The sequence below is a fragment of the Ascidiella aspersa genome, chromosome 9, assembly GCF_963924565.1.
Source record: "Ascidiella aspersa chromosome 9, kaAscAspe10.2, whole genome shotgun sequence".
Classification (NCBI taxonomy): Eukaryota; Metazoa; Chordata; class Ascidiacea; order Phlebobranchia; family Ascidiidae; genus Ascidiella; species Ascidiella aspersa.
Window position 1 is genome coordinate 21,342,676 of NC_139455.1, and position 18,107 is coordinate 21,360,782.

Consider the following 18,107-nt stretch of genomic DNA (forward strand, 5'->3'; position numbering starts at 1 on the left):
GATATTCTAATTCTAATATGTAATACCCAACTTTGCCAGAAAAGCAGTTATTTTTCTCTTCGACATCCATATTGAGCATATTAGTCGCGTAATATAAACTTTAAAATAGTTTAGAATATTGGGTTCAAACTTGTGTTTAATCTTCCCACTGGCCGAAGAAAAATTTTTGGATCCTGGACCTGGCAGCTTAAAGTGTTTTATCTTTTCAATATAAAAATTTATTTAATTATGTCATCAACTTTGTTATTATCACGTGACTAAATACATTTTAAGTTGTACCGCATATCAGTAAACAGTGTTCTTATAACACCACATAAAAAATTACAGTGATAAACAATCGAAACTAGAAACATTTGACAGTACGTTCATATCAAAGGAAAGAAGAAAACATAAGGCCAAATTTAAACATCGCGGAACGTAATCACAGTTATGCAAATAGAGTACCTTCTCCAGTAACGGGCAAAATATCAGTAAAAACAACTAAAACTAAGTACAGTTTTGAAATAAAATGAGATTAGTTGGCAAATCTGAAAATGCCGACTAATTTTACGGTATCAAAAGGATAAACTAAACTCATTTCGGCCTATCCGTTTGTTCACTCATAAAAGTCAAACAAATGTAAAATATAAAAATGAACTCCCAAAATAGTAATACTTACATATAAAAAAAAAATGTGCCAAGAAAAACACGTACGCTCTTTCTTTGGCGTTAAGTTTAAACTAGTTACAACGACTGGTACTGTACGGCGTCTGACGAATCGGTCCTTATCAGTCTGCCGGTCTCGTGCATTAGGTCGACGATGTAGCGGGTCGGGGGGTAGCGCAGGGCGCCGGGTTCCAAGGACGCGGCCACCGTTACCTCGTTCCAGGCCCGGTTGTACTCGCCACGCACCAGGGAGCACGGCACACCGATTTTGTCAGCGAGAACCTGAGTATGGCGTACGGGTTAGATAGCGTAAAGCAGTGCTTCCCAACATTTTTTAGCTCGCGACCCACTTTTAATGCAAGTTTTATTGTGCGACCCACAATGAGATATGACCAAATTGTTTAGCAATAATTTAAAATGCAACTAATTGGAAATAAGATTAACAGTTACATAAAATCCTTTACTACTGACGTACGCTGAATAGTTAATGCGATGCAACACATATAATTGTTACAATGTTACATTGTAGCATACGTAATGATAATGCAATAATTTCCCGATCTAATAGAAAACTAACATTTAGAAATGCTTCGCGACCCACCTAATATAGCTTCGAGACCCACTGGTCGGCAAGCACTGGCGTAAAGGAGGAGTGATATTTAAAAGTTTCTGTAGAAACTTACCAGTGTAGTAATGACAGGGCAAATGACTTAACTTGAACTCATTCATTGATTCAAGTGATTTGGGTTGACATGAAGTGTTTTTATGAGTCATTTTTTTTAACACAATTGAAAAAGCATCACTGAATTAAGGCAGTATGAGAAAATAAAATACACTGCCCAAGTAGTATCGGGCAATTTTAAGACTTTTGAAGTCTCACTGCATTTACTAATACAATTGGATGTCGAAAAATGTTGTAAAAAAAATACGTATAGATATAAAGTGTCATGATGGCTCGTGTTGCTAGACATATATTCAAGTTTATATACCTACGTATAAAACGTTAACTTATTGTGGGATATTATTGATAGCACACATCTAAACAAACCTTAGCAACGCCGGCAACTACATTTTATGCCAGTGCTCTTCAACCGGTTTGCACGGAACCCTGAGGTGCACCTACATTTTCATGGGGTGCACTAGTACGAAACGGTATACAAGGGTGCATCACATTATTATTTGACAGTTAGGATAATTTACCTTTTAAGTAAACAGGGTGCATGAGTTAGTCACAACAACTTTAAAACCAAAAAAGGTTGAAGAGCACTGTTTTATGTTATACTCGCAACACCGGTTTTAAGTGTTATTATTCGGCATACATTGATCAACCTCACAAACATTTAAAGCATTACAAACCTTGTATAGCAAAGCACGGTGGTAATGTATTCCGAACTGAATCTTGCCGATGGGAATGATGTTGGACTTGAGGTCGAATTTGAGCTCGGCGATGTGCAGATCCCAGCTGAAGTCGTTCAACTTTCCCCGCTCTATTTCACCGCCCATCTTACCGACCACGTATCTGTTAGTGAATAGCGATTTACCAGCGTTGTACACGGGCTTCATCCATAAGACCGAAATAAGAGCAGTATCGACGTCGGAATAAAGCACAGTTCGGAATATCACCAAAATAGGACTAATACATAAATCGGATAATTCCTTAAACCATCGGAATAAGACCTAAATGGCCAGAGTCAGGCATATACAACACTTTACCTAAGCCCATTCATTACCCACAAATAATGCCAAACAGGGCCAAAAAATCCGGTGTCAGTACAGCGTTATTTCTATATAAAATCTTACTGCGCAAGAGTAACGATCTGCTCTTTCGTGGTCGGCATCGGTTGAATGTACTTGGTGACGTCATCGATGTACCCCTGTAACGCTGCGTCCACTGGAGGGCGGTACACTCCGTCTGAAACGAGAAACTATTGTGTTTGAAGTGTCCAAAGCGACGTTCATTTGTTACGGTATTAAACAGAACAAGGCTCATGTTGCCAGACATTAGGAGTTGTTGCAGTAAAAAATATTAGGACATTTCAATATGAACTTGTATCATCTTCAGTTAATGTGACTGAGAACTAAATCAAAGCATCAGTGATACTGCTCTGTCACATTAGGCCTACTTGAAGATGATACAAGTTCGTACCGAAACTTCTCAATCAATATGATGTCGATGTTCTGGCCCTTTTTGGCTTTGTAATTCAATATCAAGCTACATTACAGATCCGTGAATAGTGTACGCAAAAAATATTAGTTTTAGAAATTAAAACTGTTGTGTCAAGACTAAATCAGTGTAGCATAAACGCCTTGTCGGTAATGCTGTGAGATTAATGTCTAATATAACTATTTAAATGTTAGTTTTATAAATTATGCAATCAATTTTTAGTATCGTATAATCATTGTTTTACATGTTCTACACTTGTTTTAAACTGTAGTATAGGTTAGTATCAGTAAAGGCGATATCGAAGTTAGTTCATGCAGTTTTACCCACCATTAAAATACGTTTCCCTGTTTTAATAATATTTACCAAAAAAAAAAAAAAATAAAAATACAAAAACGGTTAATCAGTCCTAGTAAAATAACTAGGCATTTTGTGACGATATAATCATCTACAATACATCATGCCTTCCACTAATGACGTATGCCGCACTAATGACGTGACAATAGACCTTGTTGTTCCATTTTTTTCTTTAACTCTTCTTCGAGTTGAAGCTGTTTAAGTCTCAGAGCTGCAAAAGTTGTGACCAAGTGAGGAAAGCACGACCAAATATAAAATACACTGAAGGGCTTGGATCGTAACATAAGCTGGTCTATACGGTATTTCCATCGCCCCAAAATAGCACAAAAGGTACAATGAACATATAGTTTTACTTTAAAAATCGCATGGACCCTTTTTTCGACAATTACACTTATAAAAATCAGAAAAAGTTACAGCCAAGAAATTTGAACAGTTAATATTAATAAGAAAAAAAAACTTTTTTTGTCGCCGAAAAGTCATTGGAATTAACCAAACTCTCGTGCTAAATATTCACATAAAACTATAATACAGTTAAAAAGATAAACAAGCAAATTGCAAAATTGACCACATTCGGGCATTTTGTCAGTGGTCTCGGAGGATCAAAGATAATGAGTCCTCCTCAAAGAGGATTTATGGTAAACCTTTCACATGACCAACACAAGGTCGTGTAAAGAATCAGGGGGATTTTTTGCCCATTTAAAGTACGCAAATAAAAAAAATTCGCGCGCGAATCGGTATTACGTTGCTTTGTATATCAAATCGTATTTTGTAAAATGCTTTCAGCCCAAAGGCGTCGTGCATCTGAAAACAACAGCAAACTTAAATTTTAACAAAAGAAACGAACCGTGCGGCGGTGTTCTATTTCTTTATGACTCAAAGTTGTTTCTTTATGACGTCACGTTATGATGTAACTTTTTGACATCACGCCACGTCGGAAAAAAAAAGTCTCCCCCCCCCCAAACAAAACCTGTATCATATCTATATTATTGAAAATACCCTAACCAATCCAAAGAAACTCACACCAAAAGCAATCCAAATCTAAGAAAAAGTTTGTTATAGAAAAGTGACTTACATCATGTAAACATGTAAGTTACATGTTCACAGGTATAAAAGAAAAAATATAACCATTTGGCATCAAACAAGTCACCCCCAAAAAACACGTAAAACAGAGCTACAAACCTTCTCTTTCAGCTCTCAATCTTTCTTCCTCCTTTGCTAGAGCTTCCTTGTCCTTTTTCTTCCTAAAGTTGCAAGTTAAATTTAAGCATAACTACTGAAAGTTAATCAATACGTTGTTCGGTAAATGCGAATTCAAAACAGGATTCAGTCGTTTTAAGCTTTCGTATTGAACGACAATAGTTTGTAACTAAAATAGATAACTACTTTACCGTTACTTACAATTACAATTGACGTTTATCAAAAATCATAATTGCGTACCATACATTATAATAGCACAAAGCTCAATAGAAATGAAACAGTTTGGGGATTTGCATGGATCTTTACCTTCTGGTGTATGATGCCTTTGAACTGACTCTGCTTCCCTTTTCAGAAGTTTCATCCAAGGTCGTTTTGACGCTGACGAAATAGAAATGTATATTAACATCTTGACTTAGCAAAATTAAGGTTTAAGAGGTCCTCGTTTCGCTAGTTTAAATCTCTTGGAAAGTTAAGAAATACTTTATATGTAAATAAGTATTCCGAGTAATAGGGACCATTTTATTCCAAAACCGATAACCGATATTTTAAACAAAAATACCGCGATCCGCTCCGGTACCAAATGACGTCATTACCACGCTAAAATAGGCGAAATAAATGAAATAATTTTTTTCTACTTTATAGCCCCAAAATTCCTTTAGCGATAAGAAGTTGAATTACCTCCAGTTATTGAGCTACTATTTTCGACAAATTCACTTTAAGGGAGAAATCGCTGCGTTGGATGGCAAATTTTGGTTAAAATTCCGATAATCATTTAAGACCGGATCAGTTCCGATAACGCTATAGTATCGGATGAGTACCGATGAAACCACTTGACATCGGGTATCGGCTTCGACTCGATATTATCGGACATACCTAACTTTGTAACTCAAAATTACTATCCACAATAAAAATTGCTCCATAAAATGCAATAATTTACAAAGCAACTTTGTGGAAATCTTCAATTTTTCAAATGTTACGTTTTAATCTACAAACGCGTAGCACCAAATAGCTAAAATCACTTCAAAACGAGACATATAAACGTTGTCTCTTGATCGCCTATTATAGGTTTCAAGTATAACTACTCAGTAATCATGTAAACGATTAATGCATGCTTAGAAGCAAATAAGTTACAACTTAATCATGTTTCTGAACATCAAATGATTTTGTTTAAATTAAGCAAGCCTAGCTTATTAGAACAGGGGTCACCAAACAGTCCAGATCCTGCGAGTCGGGTAAATTAATCTGGCCTGCGGCATATTTCCCTACTATAGATGAAGTGCATTTAAAATGTTGCCAAACGCAATTCAAAACTAAATTTCTATGAAATTTTAAACTGTACGATAATTTGTTAAGGCCCACTACAGTTTTTATTGCTCAGGTATTTATATTTCCTTCGTATTGTAGCCCCTGCAGCACGCTGACAGAAATGCAAGCTTGCCACTACAGTATAACGGTATTTAAGTTAATAAAGTTTGACAATTTTATCCGGCCCACGATCGTAAATCCTAACAGTTATCCGGCCCTTTATGAAAAGAGTTTGGTGAACCCTATATTACAAGCACAAATAAAAACAAGTTTTAAACAAACAACACAAAAAACGAAGCAAAATTAAAAACTAACCAAAACGCAAGCAAAAACGAAAAAAAAAACACAGAAATCATGCGGTATAATGCTGATTAACTTCGCTCAGCTTTATTTATTAAATAGCAAGCATGCAAAAGTAAGAGACAGGCCCGCGTCTTGGTCAAAAAAAGCGGGTGCGGCCAAGCCGAACAGAGCCGGGTTAGGCGCATCATGCAAGCAACCTCTCTGGAGAAACTTCGGTAGGTGCGTTTTCGGCCAACAGGTCCACGTTCGACTCGGTCGCTTCTTCTTCGCCTTCGCTGGATTCCGAGTCTTCCTCGCTTTCGTGGTGCGTTGAAATTGACAGGTTATGGGGGCATTTGTTGTTTAAATTAAAAGGGCCGAGCTCAGTTGTGCTCGAAGCGTTTAAAAGAAACGCGAGCACACAGCAAATCGAAAGCCGAAGATCACACTTGAAACGAACAAATTACACGACACAAAATCGTACTCTTTCAAACATCTAAATTAATTAAAATCTTCCAACAGAAAAACACACCTAAATAATTGGAACGCGAGTTTTATCTATTTTGATATTAAGGTTGATATAAAAAGTAGTGTATAATAAATGTGCCTTGTATAAGTTAACCGTTTTCTTAGTAGAGTATTGACCGTCAGTCCATGGTGTTTACCCAGATGCAATACTATGGTTTATTTAAAATAGCGTTTGACACAAACATCACCACAAACAAGTCACAGAACTAACTTGGGAGCTTTTACACACTGAACCCTTAACTGCAATCGACACACATTGTTTACACAAGTAAGTTAAAATACTTTACTCACGGGTCGGACGACTTGCAATTTACAAGCAGCACAGGTCGGCGTTGGTTCAGCTCTTCTTTGGCCAGCATGTCCAACGAGAGAAACTTGGCGTTCGGACGAAGCTTGATTGTCAATAAGGTTACAGTTAATACAAATGTTTTTTGAAAATCGTGTAAAAAACTTTTCGATTTGTGTAAATCTGGATTACTGGGATCCAGTGTTGTAAGTTTGTAACTAATAACTTAAGTCAATTAATTACTCGACTTGACGTAAGTCTTTTAGACAAATGACTTCCCTTGACTTGAGTCTTTTGGACAAATGATTTGGGTTGAAATTAAGTGTTAAACAATACGCTTGCTATATGTTGCGTTTTATGTTATTTTTTAGTTAAGTTATTGCTTTTTATCGGGATAGTTCAATTTTAATAGTTTAAGGTTCCATTTTAATGACATGGACCTAACCTGGAGTTGATTAGCTCTAATTATGACTTGACTGGGACTTGACTTGTTATTTATTCGTAAATACTTTTTGACTTAGACTTAAGTTTTTTTTAAATGACTTGACTCAGACTTTGTTTCTTTTTTACAAACAATGACTTATTTACAACACTGGTGGAATATTCACACCGAGCTTTTAGCCAAACGTAAATCCGAGAAAATAAAACCTAAGCGCCATCGTTGTTCTGATTTAAATCGATCTAATAAATGAAACCTAACAAACTGCTTCTTTTTCTTACCTGTCCTGCGTCGTAGAAGCCGTCTGTAACTATATTGTGCGATGAGAGCTTCCCGGTTAGGCTGTATTTGGCTGGCAGGTTGCTGTCCAGCAGTTTGTCCAACGCCGCGATGCTGTAGTTGTTGCGGCGCTGGTCGGAATCGTTTATTTCTTGAAGCAGTTCGAGGCCACTGAACGTAAGGTGTTTTAATTTGGCAGTTTTAAAAACACAGAAATATTCTAGACTTGAACCAGCTCGTATTTGCAATTTTTGTTAAATTAAACTATAAAATGCTGTTATTTCAAGTAATATTCGAACCTCTGTTATGTGTCTAATGGGGCTTATAATTCAATTTAAACCAAATAAACATTTTTTTTTTCGCTTTTTCTATTAGACTGGATTAATCTGCAAATTGCGCACGAGTTCAATCGAGAGCAACCAGTGTGTTTAGAATAATTGTTTTATGACGTCACTCCATGACATAACTATGTGATGTCAGTCCTCGTGGATCCGCCCCTGTGTATGAAACATTTTGAGGGGTTGAAGTCCTAATCGTTTAAAATTACAAAACGGACCTGTTTTTTGTTTTTGTTATTTTAAATGTTTCAGAGGACGTTTGGAGAAAACTGTCATCGTGCTTGAACAACTCAACAAATACAATCGCACACAGTTAACAAAAGAACTGACAGGACGCGTTTCCAAAGGCTTAATACTGTCATAAAAATACTAACAGTTTGGTTTAAAAAAGACTCACCCAAGTTGAGATATAGCTGCTGAAGTGGCAGGGTCAGCGCTACAAGCCAGAATCGCCCACGATGCATTTCTCCTTACTTCGCTGTCACCTGACTGCAACTGGCCAATCAGAGGCTCCAATCCACCGTGCTGCCTCATCTGTGAAGATTTTAAATTAGGCATTCCACATACCTCCTAATATACTTCATTTGAGAACATTAAAAAAAAAGACAAAATAGATATAACGTGCTGCCTTATCTGATCAAATTTAAAACAAAAACATAGGCAAAAAATATTTAGTTCTGTATTTAGCTTTCATTTGAGAGAATTTAAAACAAAGCAAAGGAATATGATTTAGTTTCGCACTTAGGAAATAAAGGACAAATATAACGGTCGGCATTCAGCATACGTATGAGTGGATTTATAGCAAAAGAGGCAAAACACCTATCTGACAAAATATAAAATTAAGGCAAAAATATACTCTATAGTCAACATCCATCGCAATGTAGCTTAAACAAAATTAAGGCAAAACATAAAGGTCTGTATTCAGAATCAATTCAATTAAATTGAAATACCTCGGTTCTTGCGTCTGCCCCAGTCACAAAAGCAGCCACAGCTTGAGCGGCTTTACTCTGAACCCTGTGGCTCGGTGATTTAAGGGGCTCAGTCAGAGAAGCAACAATACCTCGTTTGAATATGTCGGTCCTGCAATATGTCGTAGAGAGATTGGTTTATTTTTTTAACTATATATAATAATAGCTCAGTATTTCTCAATCGTTTTTCGTCGTGACCAAAAATTAAACGAAGTATAGCAGCAAGAATTCAGCGACTAATTTATCTTTACTGAACGTTTGGTAATTCAGTAATTTCAATAAACATACTAAAGCCATTATAATGTATCGTTTTGTAGGCGAACAAAAATTACACGACAATAGAATAGATAAATAGATGACAATTTAACTAACGAGCAACGTTTTGTATTGATTCTGCCTTTTTCTTACTATTGGAGAAATATTGCTCAGGGCCGATATCAATAAATCTAACCATATTAAACTACTTCTATGGCGACCCAACCAAATGAAAAGGTGACCAAATTTTGAAAATTGGTAGGTTGAGAAACACTGTAATAGCTAATAGGTCACATGAGAACTAATTAAACAACATAGTAGAACTGTCCAGTAAAACTGTTTGTAGAATTTTATCCACAAGCAAGACTTAATCTTCTTAAAACAAACATTACTTTTTCAGTTCGAAATAATAACTTTGTACTCACAATCAAGATTTAAAAATGCATGTTTTCTTCAAAGGGACGGCAAATGCCAAATAAAATAACAAAGATCACCAGTCAAAAATTGTAAATCTATATTGTGACAAAACCTAGACGGTAGCCTACCACCATAACCAAGCCCTTTACCTTATGCTGAGGTCATGCGCCATGTTGATGAGACAAGCTGCCGCGTTGATAATCACAGACTCCTTGTTGTATTGAAGCAGGGAGAGAAGCTGTTCGACTCCACCAGAAGTCACCAGTTCGCTGTGTATGACAAAGGACACTGCGTGAATAGGGCATAGTTGCCATTCTAGATTATTTTAATCTAGATTTAGATGTTTTGGTTTGAATAGATGTAGGATTATGCAATCTAGATGTTAGATGTTTTTTTAGATTATTATAAAAAAAATATTCTATAATCTAAATTAGTTACAGATTCGCTATCGACGATAAATATTTCAGTAATTTCAATAGTTTTAAATTTTTGCTATTGAAAAATAAATTATGAGGCATAAAATCAATAATTTCAGTAACTGGTCATGTTCAGTAAAATGTTTTATAAAACAGAAAATCTTAGTTCTAAAGCTTCAAGCAAGACCCTTTATGCACTTTATACGGCATTAAGCTTTAAATGTTGACGTTTTTGGTCCAAAAGTATTGAATATTTTTAAAAATCCTTTTTAGATTATTATTTAGATTTCTTTATAAAAAATCTAGATGTTTTTAGAATAAATTTTTTGTAACTCTAGATGTTTACCGTAAGAAAAAAATGGCAACTATGGAATAGGGTTGCCATTCCTAGTTTGGCGCTCGTGGAGTGTAGATCGAAAAATGGCAAGCAGAGCAAGTTACGCTCAGGACGTGAATAAAAATGCGGCCAGCTTTAAAAGGTTAAATTGCCTAAGAATATGACCCTAGTATCGGACGAGTACCGACTATCACTTGGCATCGAGTATCGGCTCTGATCTTATATTATTGGACATTCCTTATCCTTAGCATCATTATCATATCGTATCCAGGTATAGCACATTTTAAAACGTATATAAACATGTCGATACATGGACGAAATGAATAAAGAAGGCCTGGACCACATTTATATAAAAAGATTTAACAAATATGGGAATTAAAACGGAGTAAACCATTTTTAAATCTTTAGAGAGTATTAAGATTTAAAAGGGTGTTCACTGTTTTGCCGTTCGCTTATATTTGCCTAATTACGATGATCTTCTCCCATACTTACTTGGCATTGTTTGTGTTGTTAAGCGTAAGGTTGGCAAGTGCCAGGGTGGCCGCCTCACGAACCAAACCCGAGTCGGCAGACATTAGGGCAATTAGCGGAGGAATTCCCTCTGGAAAGTAAAACAAAAGTAAGTTATTGGATACACTTTAGGCCAGGGGGTTCACTATTCCGAAAAACAGGCCAGATTATTCCACGTTGATGGCCACAAAAATTTACACCATAGAATTTGAACTTTCGCGGTGACATTTGTTTAAAAGCGTATAGTTTATTCGACTTACTCACATTTTTTTAAAGGTTTTCTAGAAATGGGTGGCTCGCCATAGCGTGCTTTCGTCACGCATGGTACGCGAATGGAAATACTTTGGGTTTCATTAAATTCACAAGTTTCGCGGGCCTGGATTTGGGCGACTCTGTACGATACAGAGTCAAAAATAGGGATATGCGATTCTTCGTAATGGATTTAATCCCGATACCGATACCCGACATTTTGGGCTAAAAGTACGACCGTGCCTTCCGGTACAAATACCGCTTTTATCATGGCAAATAAGCAATATTGGTAAAAGTAATATTTCTCAGTTATTAAGTCAAAATGTGCTTTTACCACTAGCCTTTGATTTTATTGGTATATTATTATATATTTTTTAAACACACTGAATAAGATATATGGTTAAAATAAATTAATTAATTGCTATATGATCGGCCACCTCCTTAGTATTAGAACGGGCATCAGCTGTGGTTCAAATTATCGGGCATCCCTAGTTAGATTTTTCAACTTTTCTTGATTAAAAGTAGTGAAAGGCACTTGTTTTTGTAAACGCTGAGTAGATACCACAACTTTAAAATGTAAAACCGAACAGTTTAAATAAAGCATAGAAGTGGTTTAAATGAACTAATTTTTTGTTCTTAATAGGATTAAGTATCATTAAAACCAACTTTGGTCACAAGCTACAGAAAGGGCTGCACATTGCAACCCTAGCTTTAGTCTCGAGTCCTAAGTGTGCTTGTGCAGTTACAAGTTTGTTATTGGTAAGGCTATGCACTGTTAGGGTAAAATGGCATTAGGAGGAACATTTTCCCTAAAATATCCTACAAAGAGTAACATAATTGCTGAACTTACCAGATTTTCCAAACGTGTCCTTAGCTGCCAGGTTGTCAGATAAGGAAGCGATTGCCTGGCAAGTGGCAATTGTCACTTGATCGTCATTGCCACCCAACATGGCAATCAAGGTCTTCTCCACTTCTTGTTCGTGAAGGATTTTGCCATTTTCAACTAAAGCGACATAGATTGTTTTTTTACACAGAAAATTGTATTCGCGTTTTTCACAACCTTTACATGTAGTGATCGGCTTCAATGGCATTAGCTACATATTCTCTTAACAGTAATCATATAGATTAGTAAGTAAAATTGGTATCACTTTAAAAGCGTAATAAGACCAGCCATAGTTACTGCTATAAAATTATTTCGTAAACAATAAGTAGTACCCCTTCTTTCTCAGTTGTGTGTGTGCCTAATCCCCATTGTTATAATGACTTATGGATTTGTTATTTTTTTATAAATGTGTGTTATTGCTAATAATCAGACGAGTTTACCAATTTTAAAGTTTAATTTAAGACTTGGCTTGCTCTAATTATGACTTGACTTGTTATTTATTCAAAAAGACCTGATGACTTGACTTGGACTTAAGTTATTTCAAAATAACTTATTTACAACACTTTTATGTCTGCATATAAACCCCAGGATGCTTGAAATAAAAAATGTTAGGGGTCTGCGGTAAAAAAAGTTCTAAACTCTATGCTTCAATTTGTAAAAAAACTCACTATTTTTCGCAGCTCTTGCCAGTGCCCTTGCAGTGTTGGCTTGCAACTGTCCTGAAGCGTTCGGTTCAGTAACGAACGAGAGGAGCTTTTCCATTCCCCCACTGCTGCGAATCTCGTCGAGAGATTCTGTCTCCTCCATGCAGTTGGAGAGCACAGCAAGGCAATGCACGTGTAGGTCATCGTATTCCTGAAAGATGGAGTGTTGTTATGACTTGACTCAACTGCACTTAAGTCATGTTTTCGAACGGCTTGAATTGACTTAAATATTTTTGACAAAGACTTGGGTTGAAATGAAGTCTTCCTAAAAGGGAGCGTGCAATGTTGTAATGACCTAAGTCAACGACTGCACTTAAGTCACTGTTTCTGAAGGACTTGAATTGACATAAGTCTTTTGGACAAAATGACTTGACTTGACTAAGGTCTTTTGGACAATGACTTGACAGGAGTTAATTTTTTTGGCAGAATTCTTGACTTGACTTAAGTCTTTTAGACAATGACTTGGGTGAAGTGCACTTAAGTCACTGTTTCCGAATGACTTGGCCAAAATAACTTGATTGACTTACATTTTTTAGACAATGACTTGGGTTAAAATAAAGTGCTTTCATCAAAGATTTTTCATTATAAAATTGGGATATTTATCTTAAGTTTCGTTCGTAAAACAGTTTGCTTGCTATATGTTGCGTTTTGTGTTATTTTTAACTTAAGTTACCGCTCATATTGGGACTAGTTTACCAATTTTAGTAGTTTAACGTTTAATTTTTATGACAATAACTTAACTTAAAAATGACCCGCTCTTATTATAACTTGACTGAGACTTGACCTGTTATTTATCCAAAATGACTTGACTTGGACTTAAGTTTATTTGCAAATAACTTGACTATGACTTAAGTCATTTCAAAATAAATTGGTTACAATACTGGAAGCTTAACTTAAGGTATCTCAAAAGATTTGCGGGCTGATTTACGATCACAAAATTGGCCGCTGTGGAAAAAGCTTAGTAAGCTTAATTAGTTCGAGAAACACAAACGGCTTTTTTCTTCAAATGTAAAAAGCGAAAGGTTTGCCGTATATCCAACACGGAATAAACATTCTTTATACAAGAAAAGTACAAAAAAGTTCTTTACATATAATGGTGTGAGGAGACTTTGTGACTTGTACAAAAAAAAATTGTAGTTTGATAAACATTCAATTTGTAAATATGAAACTCTTACCTTATTTCCAAGGAAGTCAACAAGCTGTTCCAGTCCTTCATTTTCACGAACCACTCCTCTGGATTCAACTGTGAATAAAACAGAGATGAAAATGAATAAAACATATGTAACAAATGGAATATATTTAAACATAAAACAATTTTATTATTGAAACATAATTTTAAAAAGTTGTTAAAACAAAAGTACGTTTCAAATGCAAGGTTACATAGCAGCCTTGAAATAATATTGTACAGGTTGTTAAAATGCACGTTGCACAATGTACAGTTTTCGAATGTTTTAATTTTATAAATAACTGTTCTATGTTGGTTAAATACGAAATAAATACCGTCTTGTGTAAGGGCAGCGAGTGTTGTCAGGGAGAGCTCTTGTATCACAGAATAATCAGATTTTATCAGTTCTAAAAGTGGAGGTACACCACCCAACTCACGGACAGATGATCGATTCTGAAAGTCCTGAAAAAAGAAACGCATTTAAAACCCTCTTTAGTAAAAATGTATTTTTTAACTTTAAGACAATCCCTCATTAAAGCAACTTTGGGCCAGCAAGCCTCAAAAGAAGAACTGCGAAATCCGAGCCATATTCGCAACACTACGGAGTTCATTTATTTGGCTGTATTTTTTGGGTGGAGCCTTGAGTCCGATGTGTGCCTGTGCAGTAACAATTCAGTATTGATAAGGCTGCACATGGTTAAATCTTAAGGTAGAATAAAATTAAGTGAAACTTTTTCTACCCACATAATGATTTATGACACCCCTATGGGAGGATTGTTGTATATCCGCCATATTTAGTTCCTTGAATGAGTGCAAGAGGGCTGTGTAGTGAGAGCTGGATTATGGACTCGACTGATTTAGAAAATACAAGTCTGACTCATGACTCAAATTTATTATCTAGCAATTGGTGTTTTGAACCAACTACACAGTCCTCCCTAATTGGGACTCTACAAGTATGACATACTTTGTAAGCATGAAACCAGTTTCTCCCAGGTAAACCTATATAATATTTTAAATAAGTATTAACTTAAATTGGTTTATGTTTCAAGTTGGAAATTGAATGACTGAACCTGAGAGAGATGGAAAAACCTGATTGACGTCATCTTGCTTTTCATGTTCGGTAAATTCAATTGCCACAATTATATAAAAAAAACTACATATCTTTAAATTTACACACTACAATTGGACACCCTAAAAATGACCTTTTAAATATGTTTCAGTTTCAGATCAACTGACTGTTTATTTTTGCTAAATTACTCTAATTTTTAAAACCGGCATGTCTCGACAAAATAAGTCCCACCTGCACTAAATTGCAAATAGCTTGTACGGAGTTCTTCTGCACATCCGGATCAGGAGAAGCAAGGAGGTTAATGAGAGGTTCAAGACCTTCGGACTTTCCGATGCTCATCTTGCTTGCAAAGTCGGTCGACATGTGGGAGAGGAAGAGGCTTGAGAACTCATTGCAAACATCGTCCTCTGTAAAAAAAAAATCAGTGATTGCTATCTCATTATCAAGAATCAAAGAGGTTTTGTTTTTCCCAATAATTTTGACTTTTCTTTCCATTGACATTTGATGAATGGTCATAGGTCATACAGTTCAGGGGTCATCAAACTATTGCCTGCTGGGTCAATTAATCCAAACCGCGGCATTTTCCCCTTAAGTAGATGAAGTACAGTAGAAATGTTGGCAAATTCAATTCAAAACTAAATTTTGATAAAATTTTAAACGGTGCGACAATTTAGGCCCAACAGCAAAATAATCTAGCAAAGCTAGCAATTCAGGTCAGACACATTAACCAGATCTTAAAAGATATATATATATTTCGCCAACTAAGGCATCGTCAGTATATCTGAATAAAAACAAACGCAACAGTATAAGAGTCAGAAACAATAAAGATTAAATAAAATTTTAAATCAATATAGGATTCGGTATTGCATAGTTATTTTTATTTCCTTCGCATACCAATATTTAAGTTAACAAAGTTTGACAATTTTTTTCGGTTTGGTCCGCGGTCGTAAATGCTAACAGTTATCCAACCTGCAATGGTTAGGCCTCACAGTTATTCTATCTTTTATAAGAAATGCTTGGTGACCCCTGATGTAGTTGTATTAATCAATATGCACAACTGCATTAGCCGAGACATTATTGTTGAAACCTATTTAGAATTATTATTGTTGAAACCTATTTAGAATTAGTTACAATCTTCTGTGCAGTTTTTAGCACACAACACTGTTTTAAATTTCTACTTGATTTATGTACATTGTTTACATATGGGAAACAGAAAAATACCACTAACCATCTCCAAGGAGCTGTATAGCAGCTGAAATGCTGTCGGTTTTCCTAAGATATCGTCGAACATCAGCTGTCAAACAAAAATAGTTCAAACCTACATATATTACACATAAATCAGCATTCAATATTTTAAACAAAATGCTGATTGTTATTAACAGTGATTTTACTATAAGCTGTTACAGCAATATCAAGTTAATTTAACACATAGAAAAGAGTCTTAAATCCTTACGGTGTCCTGCCATCACTCCAAATGCCATACAGGCATATCGTTTAACTATACGCTCCTCGTGATTGATCAATCGAATCAACGACTCCATTGCACCAAGATCTAACAGCTGTAATTTGTTTTCATCACCTTTCAGTAAATAATAAAATCGTTTAGTCAATAAATGTTGCAAATAGGGATTCCAAAGGAATTAAATTATATACTATAAAAAACTTGCAACTTTTTAATAAGTAATGTATTTCACAGTCAGTATGTTTAAATATAAAATCTACAAATAAAAATACTGAATACAGTTAATAAACAAAGCAACTTTATAATCTGAATTTTATGTGGTATTTTACAAAAAATACTGCATTACTTTTAGGTATATTAATACCACTTCAAAAGTGTTTAACCCATTAAATTACACTCTACCGATTAATTTCAGTAAGGTGATTCAGAAATAAAACTAACACACAAAAATTATTTGAAAATCTTACATTTGTCGGCAAATTTATATATTGCCTCACAGGCTTTCATCAAAACTTCATCCTCTTCAGATTTGAGCATAAGAACAACTGTCCCCGTCTTTTTACTTTCAATATTTAAAGGATCAAACTGTGAAAAAATTGGTTTTACATAACTTTTAAATATAAAAATTAACAAATAATAATTTCACAGTTATTGAAAATTAAAAAAAAATCAGGTATGTATATGTTAAAAAACTTCACGCTTAAATATATATATTTACTATTAAGGTATAAAACTTAGATTTAACCCTATTAAAAAGTAACTAGGCCTAGCGATTAATTGCTTTCAGTTAGAATTAAAAGGCTGTTTTTCAATATACTATCTTTGTTAAGTGCTAAATATATTTTTATAATACAAAATCTTGCACATGATTAACCACTAAATATGTTATTTGCAGTATTACTTACAACATCTTTTGCTGGCGGTTCAACTTCCTTCTTTACTTTTTTGCCCATTGTTATGTACAGAGGTGGTTTTAGTATATAAAATAGCCTACAAATCTACTCAACAAATGTAGGGATATAGTCGTTAATTAAATCTTGAAATGTATCAACACCATTAGTTTGAGGCTTAGTCTTAGTTTAAGGTGCCAGATGACTTAAACTATTTAATTTTTCTCATTTAGTAACATATGCAAAAATACGGAATGACCTAGTTACGAGTACGACGAGCCTATACGAACTGTACTGTAAGACAAGTAACTATCGTACAAAATAAGAAATGCTAAAACAAATTTTGGCGATGGTCTAGAATTCCAGCACAATAATAAATCAACGCACAATATTTGGGTTAGGGTGCGAGTTAGCGAGGTCCGAGGTGGGTTGGTCAAGTAGTTTTATATTCATTATTTAATAATAATCCTTGACCCACCCTAACCCAAACCCGCACGGCGCACCCTAACCCAAAATAATGTGCGTTGTGGCAGGTTAGACCAGCGCCCATATTTGACTTTCATATTAAATTTTTGCAGAGCTTTATAAAGTACTTGGAAACTACAACTCGTCGCCATATGACAACAATCACTACCAAAAAGTATATCTTCTTGTCCAAAGCCGTGAGGTTCGTATCCAGTAAGAAATCATTGAACCATGACAAACACAAGCCATTTACCGTTTCCAAGGGAGAAAATGAATGAAAACTACAAGATATAAAGTCAAACATGTATCCGATTTATAAAGGCTATTTTTGTATTGGCAATGATGTTATTTCGCTTGTGCATCCGTAACAAATCGGAATAAAAAATATTAAAAAATGTTTTTTATTATATTGTGAATTTATGTTTTATGTTTTCACATATTTTTTAAATATATTTAGTTAGCAAATAATAAAACATGTTTTTTATAAATTTTCTTATGCC

General features: G+C 35.1%; 1 protein-coding gene across 1 annotated transcript; it reads right to left on the reverse strand.

Moving 5' to 3' along the window:
* Positions 1–97: 97 nt before the first annotated feature.
* On the reverse strand, positions 98–17,246 carry LOC146133565 (armadillo repeat-containing protein 3-like). The gene is made up of 21 exons (XM_083397518.1): positions 17,158–17,246; positions 16,720–16,837; positions 16,244–16,369; positions 16,019–16,084; positions 15,022–15,197; positions 14,057–14,183; positions 13,732–13,799; positions 12,521–12,707; positions 11,820–11,972; positions 10,703–10,811; positions 9,607–9,726; positions 8,768–8,897; positions 8,215–8,351; positions 7,482–7,650; positions 6,767–6,867; positions 4,667–4,738; positions 4,343–4,404; positions 3,315–3,374; positions 2,446–2,557; positions 2,002–2,164; positions 98–927 (listed from the first exon to the last, which is right to left on the reverse strand). The coding sequence occupies exons 1-21, from the start codon at positions 17,203–17,205 to the stop codon at positions 724–726; spliced, it is 2,508 nt and encodes an 835-aa protein (XP_083253644.1). The 5' UTR covers positions 17,206–17,246; the 3' UTR covers positions 98–723.
* Positions 17,247–18,107: the final 861 nt, after the last annotated feature.

Excerpts from the sequence above, each read along its gene's own strand:
- LOC146133565 (XM_083397518.1), bottom strand. The coding sequence starts at position 17,205 with ATGGGCAAAAAAGTAAAGAAGGAAGTTGAACCGCCAGCAAAAGATGTT. Across the intron at positions 16,838-17,157 it reads AACCGCCAGCAAAAGATGTT|TTTGATCCTTTAAATATTGA; the intron begins GTAAGTAATACT and ends ATTTTTTCACAG. Across the intron at positions 9,727-10,702 it reads AACAACACAAACAATGCCAA|CGAACTGGTGACTTCTGGTG; the intron begins GTAAGTATGGGA and ends TGTCATACACAG.